General features: G+C 47.8%; 1 protein-coding gene and 1 long non-coding RNA gene across 2 annotated transcripts; both read right to left on the bottom strand.

Moving 5' to 3' along the window:
- Positions 1 to 387: 387 nt before the first annotated feature.
- Positions 388 to 2,660, bottom strand: LOC112893654 (endoglucanase 3). The gene is made up of 2 exons (XM_025961103.1): positions 2,144 to 2,660; positions 388 to 1,775 (listed from the first exon to the last, which is right to left on the bottom strand). The coding sequence occupies exons 1-2, from the start codon at positions 2,573 to 2,575 to the stop codon at positions 705 to 707; spliced, it is 1,503 nt and encodes a 500-aa protein (XP_025816888.1). The 5' UTR covers positions 2,576 to 2,660; the 3' UTR covers positions 388 to 704.
- A 12,659-nt stretch (positions 2,661 to 15,319) lies between these two features.
- Positions 15,320 to 15,711, bottom strand: LOC112893655. The gene is made up of 2 exons (XR_003228869.1): positions 15,629 to 15,711; positions 15,320 to 15,535 (listed from the first exon to the last, which is right to left on the bottom strand). It is a non-coding gene; the product is annotated as an uncharacterized LOC112893655 (long non-coding RNA).
- Between the last annotated feature and the right edge of the window lie 3,612 nt (positions 15,712 to 19,323).

Here is a 19,323-nt window from a genome sequence, read left to right on the forward strand (position 1 = left end):
TCAGGCACTACTAGGGCTTCCGTATCATCTCGGATTCCTTCCGTGGAGTGATCGAGCTCATTTATAGCCCCTGGCGGTTGGGAAGTTAGTTACACTAGCTTGGGCACCGCCATGTGGGTCACGCGAGCCCCGAGGACACAGTTGCTCGAGTTCAAACAGGGCCAAATGCGTAAACAGAAACGAAGTCCTGGACAATGTGTGCCACTGCCACTCCATTGGTGAGCACGGGTCATGGACATTCGACAAGGACAAGGTGCTCGATGCTTAATTACACTCATGCTTTTGTGTAGTTGTTACCTGTCCAAACGGTTAAGCAAGGATACTACTGTTTCATTGGAGCGGCCTACAAACTGTATGCTTAGCAAAAAGACAAAGAGGTCACCTGGAGTAGTACCTGGAAATCGGAAACGATTGAGTTGCGAGATGCAACCATAGCAGTAGCAGTAGACTTGGGGGTGGAGCACACATTTTTGGTGTCACCCCGATACATCACACCGGTGCGCCAGCGGCGTCACGTACGTACCCAAACCAATCACACTACGCCGTGCCTAACACCTAGTAGTCGTGACAACAAATCAATTAAGACCCACAAGCGAAGCGCCCTTATAGCTTGGTTTTTTGGCTTGCACTGGGGTCCTCCTCCAATAATCAACCCCTCCACTAATCAATCAATCAAGTCGAACGATAATCTGATCGGCAGGCAGCTAGAGCTGGCCGTAGGAGTGCGCGAGGTACGCGAGCGCGCCGACGAGCGGCGCGTTGATGTAGGTGGCCGGCTCCGAGTGCTCGTGGTCGTCGCGCTGGTCGGGGAACCTGTCCTGCAAGTCGGGGCCCCCCACAACGGCGCCGACGAGCACGTTCGGGTTGGCCGCGCCGGCGTACAGCGCGGCGAACCCCTGCGAGCACCCGATCCGCCCCGGGTGCGCCGCCACCGACGGCAGCGACGACGCGCGGTGGTGCACGCGCCGCGGGTACCGCGCCCCGTACCCGACCATGTACGACATCCCCGCCGGGTTGCTCCCCAGCAGGTAGTCCACCTGCCGCCGCGCGATGGCGCGCAGCCGCTGCGGCGTCACCACGCCGCCGCCGCCGCCGCAGCTCACCGTCTGCCTCGCGAAGGCCAGGTACTTGGCGTAGGTGAGCAGGAGGAACGCGCTGGAGGTCACGTACTGCATGTTGCTGTCGCTGAGCTTGAACAGCAGGCCGCCGCGGGTGTACTGGGTCTGGTCCGTCGGCGTGCCGGGCACCATGGAGCAGATGAAGGCGTCGGCGTGGCTCTTGTACTCGTGCAGGGCGCCCAGGCGCTGCACCAGGAACGACTTGGCGATCAGGACCCGGGCGCCCGCGTGCTTGTTGTCCCACCCGAACGTGTTGTCCGACTCGCCGGCGCCCAGCACCTGGCCGTTCGCCTGGATGTAGCCCAGGTACGACGGGCTCTTGGTGGCGCGGTGCAGCCACGCCGCGCCCCACAGGAGCTCGTCCTGGTACCCGGAGTAGGAGCAGTAGTAGGGGCACACGTCCGCCGCCAGGCCCGTGCTGTAGGAGCCACGGTGCTTGTCCGCGAACGCGAACACCCTCTTGGCCCGGGCGAGGAGGCGGCTGGCGTAGGCCGGGTCGGACTTGCGGAAGACGAGGGAGGCGGCGGCGAGCGCGGCAGCAGTCTCGGCGGCGACGTCGGAGCCGGGGGTGCCGGGGTCCACCTTGTACACGGTGCGGGGGGTGTCCATGTCCTCCGGCCGCTCCCAGCACGCGTGGTCCTTGGTGGCGTCACCAACCTATGATGACGAGAGAAGCACACACAGGAGATCGATCAGCTCAATGGCTGGACCTGGACGCGCCCCACCAGTGCACAGTCCAAGCACACCGCTTGCTTGGTCCACTCCACATGGTGTGTGCGTGTGTGAACCGTGCAAGTACAGGGGATTTGTTTTTTCTTCCATTGCTTGCGAAAGAGGAGCAGCTTTTCGTGCCGTGCTTGTACTTGGCACAACTACTCCTCTTTACACAAGATCTTAGTAAGTAGATTCTTAGCATGAGTGAGTGACAGTGAGTAAAGAAACAGGGGAGGAGCGAGGACTCTGTTTGACCGTGAGGAACGAAGAAGAAGAAAGCAAGGCAAGACAGAGGAGAGGAGGCTGCTTGCCTGGACGTAGATGGTGTCCGGGTGCGCCGTGGCCTTGAGCAGGTAGTCGGCGCCCCAGCGCACGGCCTCCCTGGCGTGCTGCAGCTCGGCCTTCATGAGCCCGCCGAACTCCACCACGCTCCACGCCAGCATCGTCATGCTGAACGCCATCGGGAACCCGAACTTGACGTTGTCGCCGGCGTCGTGGTACCCGCCCACGAGGTCCACCTTGGCGGAGGCGCCGTCGCTGAGGCCCGAGTCCCGGCGCCAGGACATGCGCTGCGACGGCGGCAGCCTGCCCGACCGCTGGCCCTCGAAGAAGAGGATGGACTTGGCGAGCGCGTCCCTGTAGTCGTGTGCGGCGGGGCCGTGGTGCCCGCGCCCGGCGATGGCGTCGCCGGGCAGCTGCGCGAGGAGGAGCGCGAGCACGAACAGGCAGCGGAGGCGAGCCATGTCCGCCAGAGCTCTTCGCCCACTGGACAATGGGCCGGCGCCGCTCGCCGCCTCCAGCTTCCTCCTCCTCCGCCTACTGGCTGGCTGGCTGGCTCACTGCCTGCCAATGGCCACTCGCCGCGCTGCTTTTAAAGGCGCGCCACTGTTTCCCGCCGTATATTTATTGTCGTTTCCTTTTTCGGTTTTGGGACGGCCATTACTTTTTCTCCCTGGCACGGCCGCGTGCCCCGAGACCCGCGGCTCAACTCCTTCACATGGACATGGGGCAAGGGGCATGGCCGCTCCAGCGAGCACGAGTGAGCTGAGCACTGAGCTGCTTCAAGGCTTCAAGCAAATGGGCAATGGCATCGCATCGTCAGAAGCAGTACAGGTTTTTCTTTTCTTTAAGCTCGTTTCGGCGCGTGAAAACATGGGATAAGATGGTGCCACTGCCACCCGGGCTACCTGGCACCTGCAAATGCGTGGTGGAGTGCCGGCAGGTTTCGGGCTTTAATCCAAATCTTTTTTCCTGCGCGCAGTGCGATCGAGGGAGCAAATTGCCATGTATGGTCAGGTTTTGGGGTTCCAAGGTAAATTTTGTTAACGGATGGCCGGTTGGAAGATGGTGTTTGAGCTTGAACCGCCGCTGCAGTGACTGAGGAGACGAGGGAACCGTGCAACGATCACCGCCGGCAATTAAGCCACGGGATAAGCATCTTTTTCTCTTATCCTTTTTTTTAGCCTCACAAGATGCACACTTTCTTTCGTCACTAGTCACTACTACAATAGACATGGAGTAAGAACAAATCTTGGCCTTGTTTTCTGTTGGGCCTGGTGAACAGGCTCAGCGCGGCCCAGCTTTCAGTTAGCCCACGTTGATCCCCTGCCGGGACCCCAGAGGAGCACCAGAGGAAAAACTGATGAAGATGAGGGAGCTGGGGATTCAGAATTTTGTAATCAACCTGTTTTGTGTGTCCTCTTCACAGAAAAAACATACATGCTCCTATACATAAATATTTTTTTAATAAAGAAAAATTCCGACCTTAACATTCACGTGTGAATGTCTACGACCAAACGTTATATGAGTTCTTAGACTCTAAACCTCAAACGAGGATAAAAACAAGAAAGAAAACTCTAAAATAAAGAAAGAAATAAAAAAGACTAAGTTTCGATCCTTCTCTTCATCTATGTTCCGTCCTTGTAGAACCTTTACGCATCACCAAACCATCACATCACTCGTCTTCTTAGAGATTCGATGTTCAAACCATTTGATGCCACCGAGATAACTAAGTCAGATCGAAGGACCTCCAAGACGACGCTCCAAGAAGAAAACGACATCAAAAACACCGTCGCCGTCTCATCCAGCAAGCTAGAATTAGGTTTTCACCTGGAGATCCATCAAAATTTGTGTAGATACCATCGGCAATACCTCCAAGAAGAAAATCGGCGCAAGAAGCGTCGCCATTGCCGGCCGGCATGAGGCTGGACTAGGATTTCTCCCTGCGCTCCCCGAAGCCACCTCCACACGCCAGCACCCACCAAGAGCACCTGTCGGCGGCTAGCTTCCGAGGCCGAATCTCCACCTGTAGGCTGTAGATGCCATTGCCGCCTTCCAATCCCGCCGTCGCACCGGCACCATGGTTAAGCCACCCCCGGGCGGGGGCCAGCAGGCACGCCGCTGCCGCGTAGCGGTCGCGCGGCCGCCCCGGCATGGTAGCGCTGGGAAGGAGCGCCGGTGCGGCCGAACTGGCGCTGAGAAGGGGCCGCGTCCGGCGTGGCCGCCGCTTGAAGCGGCTAGACGCCGCGGCGTCGACGCTTCCCCAGCTCCGGCTAGGGGACACCGCCGATAAGGAGGCCGCCACCGGAACAGCCACCTCCTCCAAGAGCTAGCAATCGAGTTGGGGACGAAAGGAGATGGCTGCGGGGGCCTAGCGAGCGCCCACCCGCGCTCTGACGGCGGGCACCCCCAGCTCTGGCGGTAGAGGGTGAGCCCAGGCGGCGGCGTGGTTGAGGCCTACGCCACTCGCGAGGAGCCGCTGCTGCCCAAATCCGCGCGAGGTAGCTGCCAATCGGACGCACAAAGGCGAGCGGTGGCTACTAGCGGCCTGCACGTAGGGCGAGCCCCCCCTCCCTCCCCCCCCCCCCCCCCGGTCGTTGCCCCCCTGGTGTACCTACACACGCATGCACACTGATCTAGTCATATGAATGCCTTGAGGAGATCGGCTACTAGATTTTAAGATTTGCAAAGTCACCGATATGCACATTGTTTACCTTTGAAAACTAATTAGCCGCATATGCAATGACCTATGCGGAATCAAAAGATCCATGCCCAGGTGGAGAGGTTACACTGATAGTAAGTCAGAGCCTTGCCCTAATGGACTATCGTGAGAAGAGCAAACTAAATGGTACGGAAAAGTAAATAAATGGTGGAGGTAAGACTGCTTGTGGTGAAATCTGTTCATCCAATGCAAGTATAAAGTCTTTATAACTTCCCATTCGTCACCCAACCACACCCCAACACAAGGGAAATAGAACAAATCATTGAATTGGGTTGGTAATTCTGAAATGATTATGCCGGAAACATTTTTCAACGGGATTCAAATCGCCTGGAATTTTTTCACAAGGAACCCTCGCTCTTGGGCCCCGCTCCGCTTGGTCAACTCCTACTCATGGGGTTCCGCAGGTCGAGCCGTTGGCTGCGCCTGCTGGAGCGGGGGAACGTGGCATGAGCACCGCGAGCGGGGCGCGCACTGCCCGTGCAACGTGTTGGCGCGGTGCCGGGACGTCGTCCATAGTAGTTGTGTCCATCGCCACCACCGTCGGTTCGCAGCTTCGCAGGAGCCCCCAAGTTTCCAGCGCTCCGCAGGAGCTCGTTCGTTCCGCGAGGCCGTGACCACCGTGCGCGCATAAAGTATCCAAAACAGCATTAAAATATCTACTAACAGTCTCTCCGGAGCGTAAGAACTCAAAGCCAACTGATCTATTTGTCCATCTATGACCAACAAATTTCAAGAACATAGCTACTTGTTTCTCAATTGACACATTAATACTATCCTCTAACAATCCACGAGATCTTAAAAGACCACATAACCGGTGAAAAATAATTTTACGCATGCGCAACTCACTAATACAGTTGGCTTCAGTTCCATTATATAAACGGTTTAACCTTCTTTCTCTTTCCAAATCTCTTTCTAATAAAGAACCATATTTGGGCCTCCTCATCAATCTATCCTCTTGCAACTTGTACCACAACATACAAACGTAGATGGCTAGGCAAATAAGCAACCTTCTTCTTCGAATGCTATAATCATAATAATAGTTCTCAAAATAATCCTTCATTGCACCCATCTATTCAGATTTAAGAACTATTTTAGAATGTATACAACATAAATGATATAAGTAAAAATGCAGAGGATAGGTATACCTTGAACAGAAGATGGATGGCTGCCTCGGTGCAATAAACTCTGAAAAAAACAACAAAAAAAATGTTAGAGCCAAATGCTTGGGGGGGGGGGGGGATCTGGAACGCTCTGTTCGCGGGGGGGGGGGGGGGAGGCTGTGTTCCAGGGGGGGGGGGTGGGGGGGGGGCCTCCGCCGGCGGGGGCCTTCCGCGGGAGGAGCCTCCGCGGGGGGGGGGGGGGGGGGCGTCCGCGGCGGAGCGCCGCGCCAGGAGGAGGGAGGGAGGCGGCGGATCGGGGGGACGGGGCTGGGGGGCGGGCGGCGCCGGCGGCGGATCCGGGGTGGCGTACCTAGGCGGCGCGGACGGAGGAGGAAGGGGACCGAGCTGCGCGACGCTGGTTGTGGCGGCCAAATCGAGCGCCGCGGGTGTGGCGCTTTTTTGTGTGGCGAGCGAGTTGTGGCGCGCCAGAGAATGCGTGGCGTGCTAACGTTAGTATAGGATCCAAACGCACGCCTAACTTTACGTGGCACGCCTAAGGTTAGGCGGTGGCGGGTTAGGTAGTGTTCCAAACGCGCCTTTTCTCCGGAGCCGCCGCGCCCGCGCAACACATACAGATTCCCGCGGCTAGCTTTCTCTGGCTTCGAGACCGGGGCGGAGGCGACGCGAGATCATGGGCTCATGTACGGCGCGTCAGCAGTTGGGTATGGGCGCGCACGACCAGCGTCGCGTCCCCACGACTTTATTCTCCGGCGTCCCGCCGCTCGTCTCGTATGCGGCCGTCGTCCTACGCTACACGTGACCCCGCCGCGAGATGCATGGGAACGCCGCGATCGCAGGCGGGACACAAGGCGCACATTCTTCCGTCCCCATCCGTGGACCGCGGTTTGGCGCAGGCGCGCATGCAGCACGCGGGCAACTGATACGGATGAGAGCTTGTAGACGATCGCCAGTAAATGCGCTGGGCTAAGCTGGTCCTCCTTATCCTCTAGTCTGTACACTGTACTGTTCCGCTCTGTGTGTGGCAGTTGTAAGGACCCAAATATAATTAACATGTTAAGCATTGGATCATGTACACCGTGCACTGTACTGTGCCACTCTGTATGGCAAGTTGGTGTAAACCTTAATATGATCCAAATGGCTCAGCGGAGCACAGATGTTGGCCTACATAATATCTCCAAGGATTGCACCTATATGGGTTCGACTGCTAGTCATAGTCTATAAATTTGGATGATCTCTAGATACTCATGAAAGGGCCCGGAGTATGACTTATACACTACTAGAAAACGGTCTATCGGTACCAGCACGTTAGTGCCGGTCAAAAACGAGCCGGCACTAATGTGCCTCAACAGTATAAGGCGGGCACGTTAGTGCCGGCTAGAAACACCAGCCGGCACTAACGTGCCATCCTCCAACTGTCAGACGGCTGCCACAACGGTCGAAACGCACGTTAGTGCCGGTCGGAATTTCTAGCCGGCACTAACTTGGTCAATTACAAGTTAGTGCCGGCTGTCAGCTCTAGCCGGCACTAAACGTGCACAGTTAGTGCCGGCTAAAACCACTAGCCGGCACTAACTTGCCCCGTATATACCGGCTACTCCAAACCCAGCTCTCCATTTCATTTGGCACTCCTTCTTCCCGAGCCTTCAACCGAGCTCTTCTCACTCCCATGGCGTGTTACACGGGAGGTGCTGCCCATTTTTCCCCAAATTTGTGAGGATTTTACCCATCCAAGTGCACCAAAGGTTAGTATCTTCTTCCACTCTTCTTTCACGGTGTTTATTCTTTGTTTCATGCTTTCTAGATAAAGAAAATAGTGATTTTAAGGTTGAGGAAAAATGAGCATCATTTTCCGATTTGTTCATTAATTTGAGCAAAATAGAATCGATTTGTTACTTTTTAGAGAAGGTTTTCTAGATAGTTTGACTATGACACATTTAGAGTAATTTTTTTGAATTATTTCATGGGGGCATGTGTATATGTTACTATGCAAAATTTTAGAGATTTTAAGGATGAGGGACAATGAGCTAATTATTGATAAATTTCCTGCTATAGTGATAAATTTGGCTTATTTAGCTGATGAGCTAATTATTGAAATAATGGATCTAATTACACCGAAAATACGATTTTGTTAAAGAAACACTATATACCTAACTAGTGAAACAGAACAAAACCACTCAAGAAAACTCGAAATAAAAGGACAGAACATACTTTGGGATTTGGATCATCAGCATCACATAAAGCACCAGCTAGAGTAGTATAGTTATCAGCTTCTATATGCTCCCAATTGTCACCATACACTGTCAGTAGCTTCTTCAATTTTCGCACAACAGTTTCCTTTGGGAAACCCATACTGGTCATGGATCTGACCGCATCATTAAATCTTTCCTCCAAAGCGTTTGGAGCTGCCATCCTACTAGCAATGAAGTAAGCATCAAACATGATATAAATACATATTAAAAAGGGAATGATTCACGGCATGAAAAATATTAAGATTTGCAATGCAAGATAGGCTGCAATTGTTAACAAGCTGGCAAGATATAAGCTATAAGCAACTTATATTATCTTGAACTAAGCATGCTTCATTTGGTACAGTGAACCATAATTTGTGGGATTATTATTTCAATACGTTTATACTATCTATGGTGATTTCTCAATTTTAATCACACTGCAGTTCTTGTTCCTACTAAACACTAATGTTATGAAAAAGAAACAAAACCATGTATACCATCTCATATCAAGTATGAAGAAATACCTTTTCCTTTAATTCATGAAAACATGACAAATAGACTTGTTGTTGTGGGGTTCATGATAACAGTCTCTAGAAAAATTTCTGCAAATTATAAATATCCCGATGTATGTATAATTCGAAGCTTTGCAAATAAATCTTGAGTAAAACTACAGAGGCAATTCACTGTAGAACTTTTCGAACTGTATGGCTACTATTGAATGCAAGTTGATAAAGATTTGGTGTATTTCCACTCAATATACATGTCCTAGATGTATTTCTTCCTATCCAACAAAAGGAATGATGCCATATGTCATTGGGTTGATATTGCTCCCAAGTCCCAATCAATTCGAACTCAAATCAAAGCAATGGTATGGCATATATTATGAAAAATTGCACAATAACCTTAGATGTCACTACACTGAATAAATCCAAATGGCTGCAAACAAAACTTTCTCAAAACGATATATATGGATATTATTGTCATAATGCAAGGAGATTTATGTACTTAATACATAAGAATCATCAAAATCCTTCCCAAAACCATATTTAGAGGTTTCGAAAATGATATCCAAAAACATATAGAATAGGTGATCTTACATAAGCTTGCAAAATTTTAAAATTGAGTTCAACCTCATGGGATATGAAGTTGACAGATAGCAATATGTATCTATTTCATCACTACTCATGTAGCCATCTGCTGATTTTCATATCTCAAAAATGAGATTGAGTTTGATCATAAAATTTGCAAGCTCCTATTGTATATGTCTGATTTTTTTTTAGAATTTCCGAACCTTGGATATGCCTCTGGAGAGTTTCTCACAGTTTCACTCTCAAATCTACTCCCTCCGTTCCGTTTCAAATTATCAGTCGTTTAGACTTTTCTAAATTCATAGTTTTTCTATGCATCTGCATATATATATATATATTACGTCTAGGTGTATTGTAAAACTTATAAATCTATAAAAAAAGTCAAAACGAACGGAGAAAATACCACGGACAAAAGCAGATTTACATTTACATTTTTTTTGAATTACTTCATAGTAACCTGTTTTTAGGGGTAATGAGCATGATTTTTTTTAATTTGTACAGATGGACCGGCAATGGATGCACGGAAGCTGGAGCACCTCGGCGTGGATTCAGGGTTTAGATTCTTTTCTCAAGGCAGCAATGGCAAATAGGTCGCCAAAGGGTTTAATGTGTTGTCCATGCAGTGTTTGCGAAAATAAAAAGGAATTTCGGAAAAGAGAAACTCTATGGAATCACCTGGCCTTGAATGGTTTCATGATTAACTATAGCCTTTGGACTAAGCACGGCGAAGTTGGAGTTATGATGGAAGATAATGAAGAAGATGACGATGGTGATAACAATCTTCCAGATTGGGCATGGGTTCATGAAGCAGGTGGCTTTCAAGATGAACCAATGGACGAGGGTGAAGCAAATGTTGCACAAGAGGGGCCACCTGACGAGCTAGGTCAGGCGTTGCTTGATGCACAGAAAGACAGTGACACTGTGAAGGAGGCATTAAAGTTTGAGAAGATGTTGGAGGATCATAAAAGGCCGTTGTTCCCTAATTGCAAACCGGAGCAGAAGAAGTTGGGTACCACGCTAGAGATGCTGAAATGGAAGGCAACTAATGGTGTCACCGATAAGGGATTTGGTGAGCTATTAAAGATTGAAAAGAACATGCTTCCTAAGAGTAATGAACTGCCGTCAACAACATACGAAGCTAAAAAGATGGTTTGCCCTCTTGGATTGGACGTGCAGAAGATTCACGCATGTCTTAACGACTGCATCCTGTATCGCGGCGAATACGAGAACTTGGAAGCTTGTCCTGTTTGTAGCGCATTGCGGTATAAGATCAGGCGAGATGATCCAGGTGATGTTGATGGGGAGCCGGTAAAGAAGAGAGTTCCCGCAAAGTTGGTGTGGTACTTCCCTATAATACCACGTCTGAAGCGCTTTTTCAAAAACAAGGACAACGCTAAGTTGATACGGTGGCACAAAGAAAACCGTAAGGAGGATCACATGATCAGACACCCAGCAGATGGGTCCCAGTGGAGAAACCTTAACCGAGAGTATCCTCAATTTGACAACGACCCAAGGAATATAAGATTTGCTCTAAGTGCGGATGGAATGAATCCGTACGGTGAGTTTGGCAGCGCTCATAGTACATGGCCCGTGACCCTATGTATGTTCAACCTTCCTCCTTGGTTATGCCTGAAGCATAAGTTCATCATGATGCCGGTGCTTATAGAAGGGCCAAAAGAACCTGGCAACGATATTGATGTGTTCCTGCAACCCTTGATGGATGATCTCTTACTGCTCTGGAAAGAAGAAGGTGTACATGTGTGGGATGAGTATAAACAGGAGTCTTTCAACCTCCGAGCTTTGCTTTTTGTATGCATCAATGATTGGCCTGCACTTGCAAAACTTTCGGGACAGTCGAACATGGGATACATGGCCTGCACCCACTATTATGATGAAACCGATAGCATTTTTTTGAAACACTGTAAGAAGTGCGTATACATGGGCCATCGCCGATTCCTTCCTACCGATTACCCCCTAAGAACCGAAGGGAAGCATTTCAAAGGAGAGCCCGAAACTCGTCGTAAGCCTCTGTTCCGTAATGGAAAGCGTGTGTTCTCGATGATCAAGGATGTGAAGGTAGTATTTGGAAAGGGTCCCGGTAGCCAACCTGTTACGAAGGATGACCAAGGACATGTTCCAATGTGGAAGAAGAAATCTATATTGTGGAACCTACCTTATTGGCAAGTCTTACAGGTTCACAACGCAATTGATGTGATGCATCTGTTGAAGAATCTTTGCGTCAACCTACTAGGCTTTCTGGGAGTGTATGGTAAATCAAAAGACATATTGGAAGCAAGGCGCGACATGTGGATGCTAGCTGGACGACAAGGCTTGCAACCCGAGAAGAGAGACAAAGGACGCCACTATTTAAAACCTGCCAGCTATAATCTGAGTAAAGAGGAGAAGGAAAGCATGTTCGATTGCTTGAACAGTATCAAGGTCCCGTCTGGGTACTCCTCAAATATACAGGGCATAATAAATGTGAAAGAGAAGAAAATCCAAAACTTGAAGTCCCATGACTGCCATGTTCTGATGACACAATTTCTTCCGGTTATACTGAGGGTTGTTCTACCGGAAAATGTGAGATTGACAGTTGTAAAGCTTTGTGCATTCATAAATGAAATTTCACAGAAAGCAATTAATCCAAATAATCTAATAAAGCTGCAGAAAGACATTATCGAATGTCTTGTCAGCTTTGAGATGGTCTTCCCACCTTCCTTCTTTAATATTATGACACACCTTCTAGTTCATATTGTGACAGAAATAACTATTCTGGGTCCTGTTTTTCTACACAATATGTTCCCTTTCGAGAGGTTCATGGCAGTATTGAAGAAGTACGTGCGTAAACGTTCTCGCCCAGAAGGATGCATTGCTAAGGGCTACGGAACCGAGGAGGTCATTGAGTTTTGCGTTGACTATCTTCCTGATCTCAATCCGATTGGGCTCCCCGTGTTACACCATGAGGGGCGACTAAAGGGAAAAGGCACATTAGGAAAGAAATGTAATGTGCACATCCCTTGTAGTGAATTCAGCCAAGCAAACTTCACGGTTCTTCAGAATTCATCCAAGGTGGCTCCATATATTGACGAGCACATGAATATTATACAGTTTGAAAATCCACAAAAGAATCTTTCTTGGATTACACGCCAACATATAAAAACTTTTGACGGCTGGTTCAGACGAAAATTATTGGGCAACAACACAGTTGATCAAGAACTTCAATGGGTGGCTAGGGGACCATCAATCACTGTCCAGCAATACCAAGGGTACGAAATCAATGTGTATACATTTTATACGAGAGCTCAAGACAAAAAAAGCACCAACCAAAACAGTGGTGTCCGTATGTGTATAGTAAATAGTAATGGAGAAAAGAACAACTACTATGGTGTCATAGAGGAGATATGGGAACTTGAATATGGACCCATAGTTGTCCCTTTATTTCGTTGCGAATGGGTGGCTGGAGGAGGCATAACGAAGGACCGGTATGGGATGACCATAGTTGACTTTAAAAAGATTGGATATAAAGATGAACCATTTGTTCTAGCCAAGGATGTGACACAAGTGTTCTATGTGAAGGACATGTCGAGCAAACCGAAGAAGAAGTCAGATAAGACGCCTGAAGCAGACAAGGCTGAAAATGAGCCGAAACGGCACATAGTTCTTCCAGGAAAAAGAAAAGTTGTTGGAGTTGAGGATATTTCGGACAACTCGGAAGATTATGACCAGATTGATGACCTTCCTCCATTCTCAGTTGACGTTGACCCTAGCATCCTCTTATCCAAAGAGGACACACCTTACTTACGCTGTGATCACGCTCAAGGCACTTTCGTCAAAAGGAAGATTATCAATGTTCCAGTAGATAATGATAATGAGTAGTAGTTTTATATAAATTATGTATTGAATTCTCTCAATTAGTGATGTAATGTAACGCACCGCATCGTATTTATCTCAATTCTTGATACTATTTCTCCAATGATGACATAATATCATCTTCAGATAATATTATATTTTTGCATGGTATAAATATTATTTACATTCACTAATTTTGCATTACTAGAAGCATTGGAACATTAAATTACAAACAAATAATCAAGTAATATGCGAATTGATTATATCATTGTATAGGCTACTATTGAAAAGTTTTTTGAAGAATTTTGCATGGATCAAAATAAAATGTTTTCGATTTATTATCAATAATAGAAACATATACACATATAAACCCTTTACGCTACACATAATTGATAATGGTTGCATATTCGTTAATTTACTTCAATTACTATTATTATTGTGTACATATAATTACTATAATTATTGTGTAGCTAAAAATAAGATATAATTTTTTGTTATATTATTCTAATTATTAAGCCTATGCCATCACAAATTTATGAATACTACAAATTTAGTGTAAATGGGAACTGGCGTGGCCAGTTCCCGCGCGCCAATTCCCGCGCGGGTACACGTTAGTGCCGGCTGGTAATACCAGCCGGCACTAACTTGAGCACGTTAGTGCCGGCTAGTAATACCAGCCGGCACTAACTTGTTCTTCTGACGTCACGTTGACAAGTTAGTGCCGGCTGGTAATACCAGCCGGCACTAACTTGAGCACGTTAGTGCCGGCTAGTAATACCAGCCGGCACTAACTTGCCCATCTGACGTCACGTGGGCGCGTTAGTGCCGGCTGGTAATGTCAGCCGGCACTAACTGCGCCATCCCCCCAACAAATTAGCCCCTTCGCCCTTTCAGATCGACGTCGCCCCCAACTTACGCGCCGCCCCGACGTCCTCGCGCCATTGCTGCCGCTGCCCGAAGCTCCGGCCGCCGCGCACGTCGTCGTCCTCGCGCGTGCCCGTTCCGCGCAGCCCGGCCGCCCGGCTGCCCCTGCCGCCTCGGGGTCCTCGCGGCACTACTCTGCGTCCTCGCGCCCCATTGCTGCCGCCGCCCGAAGGTCCGGCCACGACGCACCTCGTCGTCCTCGCGCGCGGCCCGTTCCGCGCAGCCCGGCCGCCCGGCTGCCACTGCCGCCTCGAGGTCCTCGCGCCACTGCTCGGTGTCCTCGCGCCATTGCTGCGGCGCCCGAAGCTCCGGCCCCCATCAGCGTCGACCCCTCCCTCCTCACCCTCCGATCCCAAAAACGGATTCGCGGTGAGCACCTTGTCCTCTACGGGACATTTTTCACGTTTCCATAGATGCATCACCTTACATTGCGTAATTGTAAGACAAACTTACAGTCTAGTTGACGCCCAATTTGCCTAGCATCACTAACTGAGACATGAATTTTTTTTTGCAACAATGTGTTTATGTCCAGATCCACAAGGAAATGGAGTTAGCAAAATTCTCTCTGAATACATTTTAAGAAAATATTGTCATGATCATAAGTGAAGAAGTGTTTTTTTTTCTGTCAACAGTTATTGTGACAATACAATACAAAGGAGCAAAACAAACTGTATATTGAAAACTTTGATCAAGAATGGTAGAAGTAGCAAATGCAAAAATACTGGTCAGTGCACTAAAAAGAACTAATTAGTGATAGAATGTGACAGCACCAGTAATTTGATGTGCAGACATAATCTTAAATTTCATGTGGTCCGGGCATTTATCAAAGACAAACAAAGTAGTGTGTGTGCGTGGTCTATATATCTAAAACATATTGATGCCAAAATTCAAAAGTTTTGGGCAGCTGGTGACAACCATTTGTTAATGAACGAGGTACGTCATTTACATTCCATACTGTCTTTGCATGCTTGTACAACAATCAAACCAGCCAAAACAGATGTGGTGTTATAAAGATTATATTTACATACAAAAGTGTAAGGCCTAATAAATACAAACATGAAAGCTCTTACCATGAACTGCTTGATAAATGATAAAACATGAAAATGAAACAAGTCCATTGACTATTATTCTGGGATGCAACAAAGTTAGTTTCAAAAGGAACATCTCCGTTACGTGCATCACATAATGAAATAGATGATGATGGCACACTATCTTATGATATGGTCCTAATGTTGAGACAAAAATGATGCATTTGCATGCAGTAAGGGCCAGCTACAAACAGTAATACAGACATAACCATTAAAAATTAAACCTCATTTGTAACTAGTGAACTTGCTGTCTCTAGTTCAATTGATATTGCAGAAAATTAGACATAGCAAGATTGCCAACACTGCAACTAAAGTAGTGTGTGTGCGTGCAAGTGTGTGAGCTGTCCCAAAAACTCTTCAGGCTAAAGCTCAGCTTGATGATGTATTTGCAAAATTTCCAGAGTCTGTCCATAAAATGGAAAACAAAATTTTCTTAGAATCACCAGACAGTGAATGGGAAATTAGCCAAATTAGAAAGGTATTGAGATGAAACAGACCTGCTACAACCCTTCATCTCGAAAAACTAAAGACATCCTTTGTACCCTGATAGTTATCAACAGTTTCAGGACTCGTTAGTCCAATCCTTCTATAGATGAACAAAATAAGCATATAACCAGAAATCAAAGCACATAGCCTTGCACACCCGATGATAGCATTTTAATAAGCATTGTACATCTAGTGAGGTCAATTTAACATAATGACATTACTACCAATTTTTTTTAGATAATGGAAGAATGCCATTACTACTACTGACGGGTGTATCATTTAGTACCTGTAATTAACCGTAGTTTCCCCCGCCAAATTGAGGGGGCTGAAGGAGAAAGTATATGGTAGTGTGGGACTGAATTAGTGATTAGATGAGGAACTGGTAGTTAGGCAGTGATGTCATGCTTGTTTTGGTGATCCCTGGTGGTTGTGACTTGATTGTTTCCTTCTGAAAGGCACTACTAGTGATTTGCTAATGCACTATAATCATGCTTCTTTACTTCGCTTTCAGCAACTGAGCACACCTTCAAGAATATTCGGACCAGCCTCCCCGAGCCTGGAGGTGGTGAATAGCAGAATTCTGATGGAACCCGGACGCTCATCAATTCAAGGCATGTGCTCCATCCCACTGAACTGCCCTGCCATTGAAGCCATTCAGTTACCACCTCGCAGCATCTGAGATGCCATTCAGTTGACACCGCCAATGATAATAGTAGTGCTAATAGAATTGTGTTACTACTTCCAGTCATGAAAGATGATTGATGTTTCAGGGTCTTTGCTCCTATATAGTCTGTATGGTTTGATCTATCATAAAAGATGTGGGCATGACTTTTGTTAATTGTTAACCTCGCGCGGAGAGGCGTCTGTTAATTGTTACTAAATAATTCTTTTCTGTATATATAAATTCAGAAATTTGTTTTGTTCAGTTGTAAAAGATATTACTGTTTCCTTTATGATTATGGTTGCTTTGTTTACTCAGTTGTAAAAGATATATAAATACATACATTTTATTAGTACTAGAAAATACTTAATGTTTTTTTATTATTTCGGGTAGTGCAAATGGATCCTATGGACAACCAAGACGAGTTAATGCACGAGCTCATTTGTGGTAGTACTGGGCACATAGCTCTAGAGTTTCATGAGGACGAGAATGATGGCAGCCAATTTTTAAACTTGCATTATCATGGCGACGAGGAGCAAGATATTAGTGGGGAGGAAGAAGAAAATGTCGAGGAAGCCGAGGTATGAAATTTAGTGATTCTTTCAGGCATCAGGATAAATATTTTGTCAATACCTGCCGCGACGTCCACTAGTTGCTAGCAACCCGCTTGATAAATTTGCGATTCTTTCAGGCATCAGGATTGAGGAAGCCTAAACGGAAACGTGGCTCCAAGAGGAAGATGGTAGGATGTACGACCATCACGGAGATCAACGAAGCAACCGGCGAGCCACTAGCCCCTGGTCAAATTAAGACGACCTTTGTAAATCAATTGGGATATCTTGTTAGGGAGAACGTCCCCATAAAGTACAAGTTTTGGAAGAGAAATAAAGTCTCTGATCGACCTGAAGATATCGTGCCAGATTCAGAGAAAGATTTGTTATGGAAAGAGGTGTCGTTGCACTTCAACTTTCCCCCAGGCAAAGTTGACAAAGTAAAGGGATGGGCATTTAAGAAGATGGCAATTCAGTTCGGCTCGTTCAAGGAAAAATTGGTGGCAAACTTTGTCAACAAGGGCCTCACACCAGATTTTGATAAAGTCTGGAAGAAGCAACGAGAGTGGTGGAATGAATTCGTGAATTACAAGCGCAGTGCTGACAGCATGGCAGCCTCGATTCAAAGCAAAATGAATGCTAGCAAAAAGACAAACTTCCATAGACTTGGGGCTGGAGGTTATAAGGTTGCTGTTCCGAAATGGGAAAAGATGGAAAATAATTTAATTGCAAAAGGAATTGTACCGCAGACCTTGAGTTGGCCCAAACGAGCAAGGTATTACTTCTATGCTCATGGAGGCACACTAGACCCCGACACTGGAATGTTTGTGACTAGCGACGTACTAAGAGAGGCTGCCCAAAGACTTGACGACGCAATGAGGCGTACGGAAGAAGGAACCTTCCAGCCCAACAGAGAGAATGACGAGCTGACTTACGCTCTTGGGAATGCGGAACACACTAGACGGACCCGAGGCGTGGGCGTAGTTCCATGGAAATATGGCTTTTCTGGAGATCTCGAAACCTACCGAAGCCAATGCAGAAGCAAGGCAGTAGTGGCAGAGAAGATCTGTAGCCTAGAAAACCGGATAATGTCACTTGAGGCAGCAGTTGGGCAACGCTCGGACCAACCAGCTGCCAATGTGGAGTTCAGCACCCCTTCTCAGCGTCGTAGCAGTGTTGCTTCCACAGAGCACCCTACTTTGGGTGCCGACAGGACGAGGGACCCCATCGACGACATTGCCGTTAGGACCCAGTGTGAGCTTCTGGTTCTTTATGGGAAAAAGCTCAAAGTTTGTGCTGAGGGTTATGCGGAAGTCCAAGAAGAAGGCAGGACAATACATTGCCAGCCAATTCCTGAAGGATTCGCCAGAGTCTTTGTTGACCGAATTACTGAAGAACGCTGGGAAGATTTGGACCTCTCGATCCCTATAGGTCCTGAAGAAACAGAACTACAACATGCCGTACACACATGGATTGCGTGGCCAAAGCGCGACATAAGATTGGTGCAAGCAGCCACAGATTCCGCTCGGTGCTCAAGGCAAAGATCACCAACGCCAGCTGATGATAGGAATCCTAGTGTTGGCCCACCTTCTCCACCGCCTGCACGGGACCCCAGCATGGATCCGCCATCACCAGCCGCACAAAGCGAGCCAATTTCGGCATCATCACCAGCCGCACAACAGAATCAGAGTCAGCGACAGAAGGCATACATGGTACCTTCGGTCCCGCCATCTCATAAGCAGCAAAGAAAGAAGAAAGTGAAGGCTCCAGAAGAGAAAGAGGCAGAAGAATCGTTTGAAACCTTCTTGCTGAAGCGCAAGCTACTGAGGGAGGCTGCGAACAAGAAGACAGAAATAGATCCGGTTGCGAAGCCACACTTCATTAATCACTTCATTAAAGATCCCACCAAGGAGAAAGAAAGGGAGTCGGATTATGATCGGCAGATCAGAAAGTGCTACAACAACCCCAAGAATCGACGGATCAATGCAAAGACCGTTCCCCAGCTCGGAGAGCAGTCCAAACAATCGATCCCTCCATTGATAGTGCCGCGTGAAGAATGTCCTGATGAATCAAGAGATCCGATGACCATGGCTGGGATGATATTGCAAACTGATCTAACAAGGGCTCAATTGCTTGGGGAGGCCCTACAGAATGCCCGCGGCAGGAAAAAGTTTGTACTTGGTGAACCTTTGATATGGCCAGAGTTGCTACCATTCCTACCAACGAGAATGGCCGAGTTACACAAATGGTATGCTGTGCAATCTAAAGCTAATGAATTAGAGATGTTCCCAGCCCGGATTAAAGATGAGCATTTCTGGCGGGGGGCAGGTGAAGTATATATCGAGTTTGAAGCACTTTACGATTTATACCATCAAGATGCCCTTGACAAGTCCCTCGTGAGTGTATGGTGCATGTGAGTATTGTCTCTCGTTTCATTATTTTTAGCCTTGTGTGTTGACTGATCCCCGTTTTTCTTGTGTCCCGTAGGTCAAAA

This window comes from Panicum hallii, chromosome 5, assembly GCF_002211085.1.
Source record: "Panicum hallii strain FIL2 chromosome 5, PHallii_v3.1, whole genome shotgun sequence".
In the NCBI taxonomy this organism is placed as follows: Eukaryota; Viridiplantae; Streptophyta; class Magnoliopsida; order Poales; family Poaceae; genus Panicum; species Panicum hallii.

Coding starts and splice junctions, on each gene's coding strand:
- LOC112893654 (XM_025961103.1), bottom strand. CDS start 2,575: ATGGCTCGCCTCCGCTGCCTGTTCGTGCTCGCGCTCCTCCTCGCGCAG. Junction 1,776..2,143: donor CGGACACCATCTACGTCCAG/GCAAGCAGCCTC, acceptor TCGTCATCATAG/GTTGGTGACGCCACCAAGGA.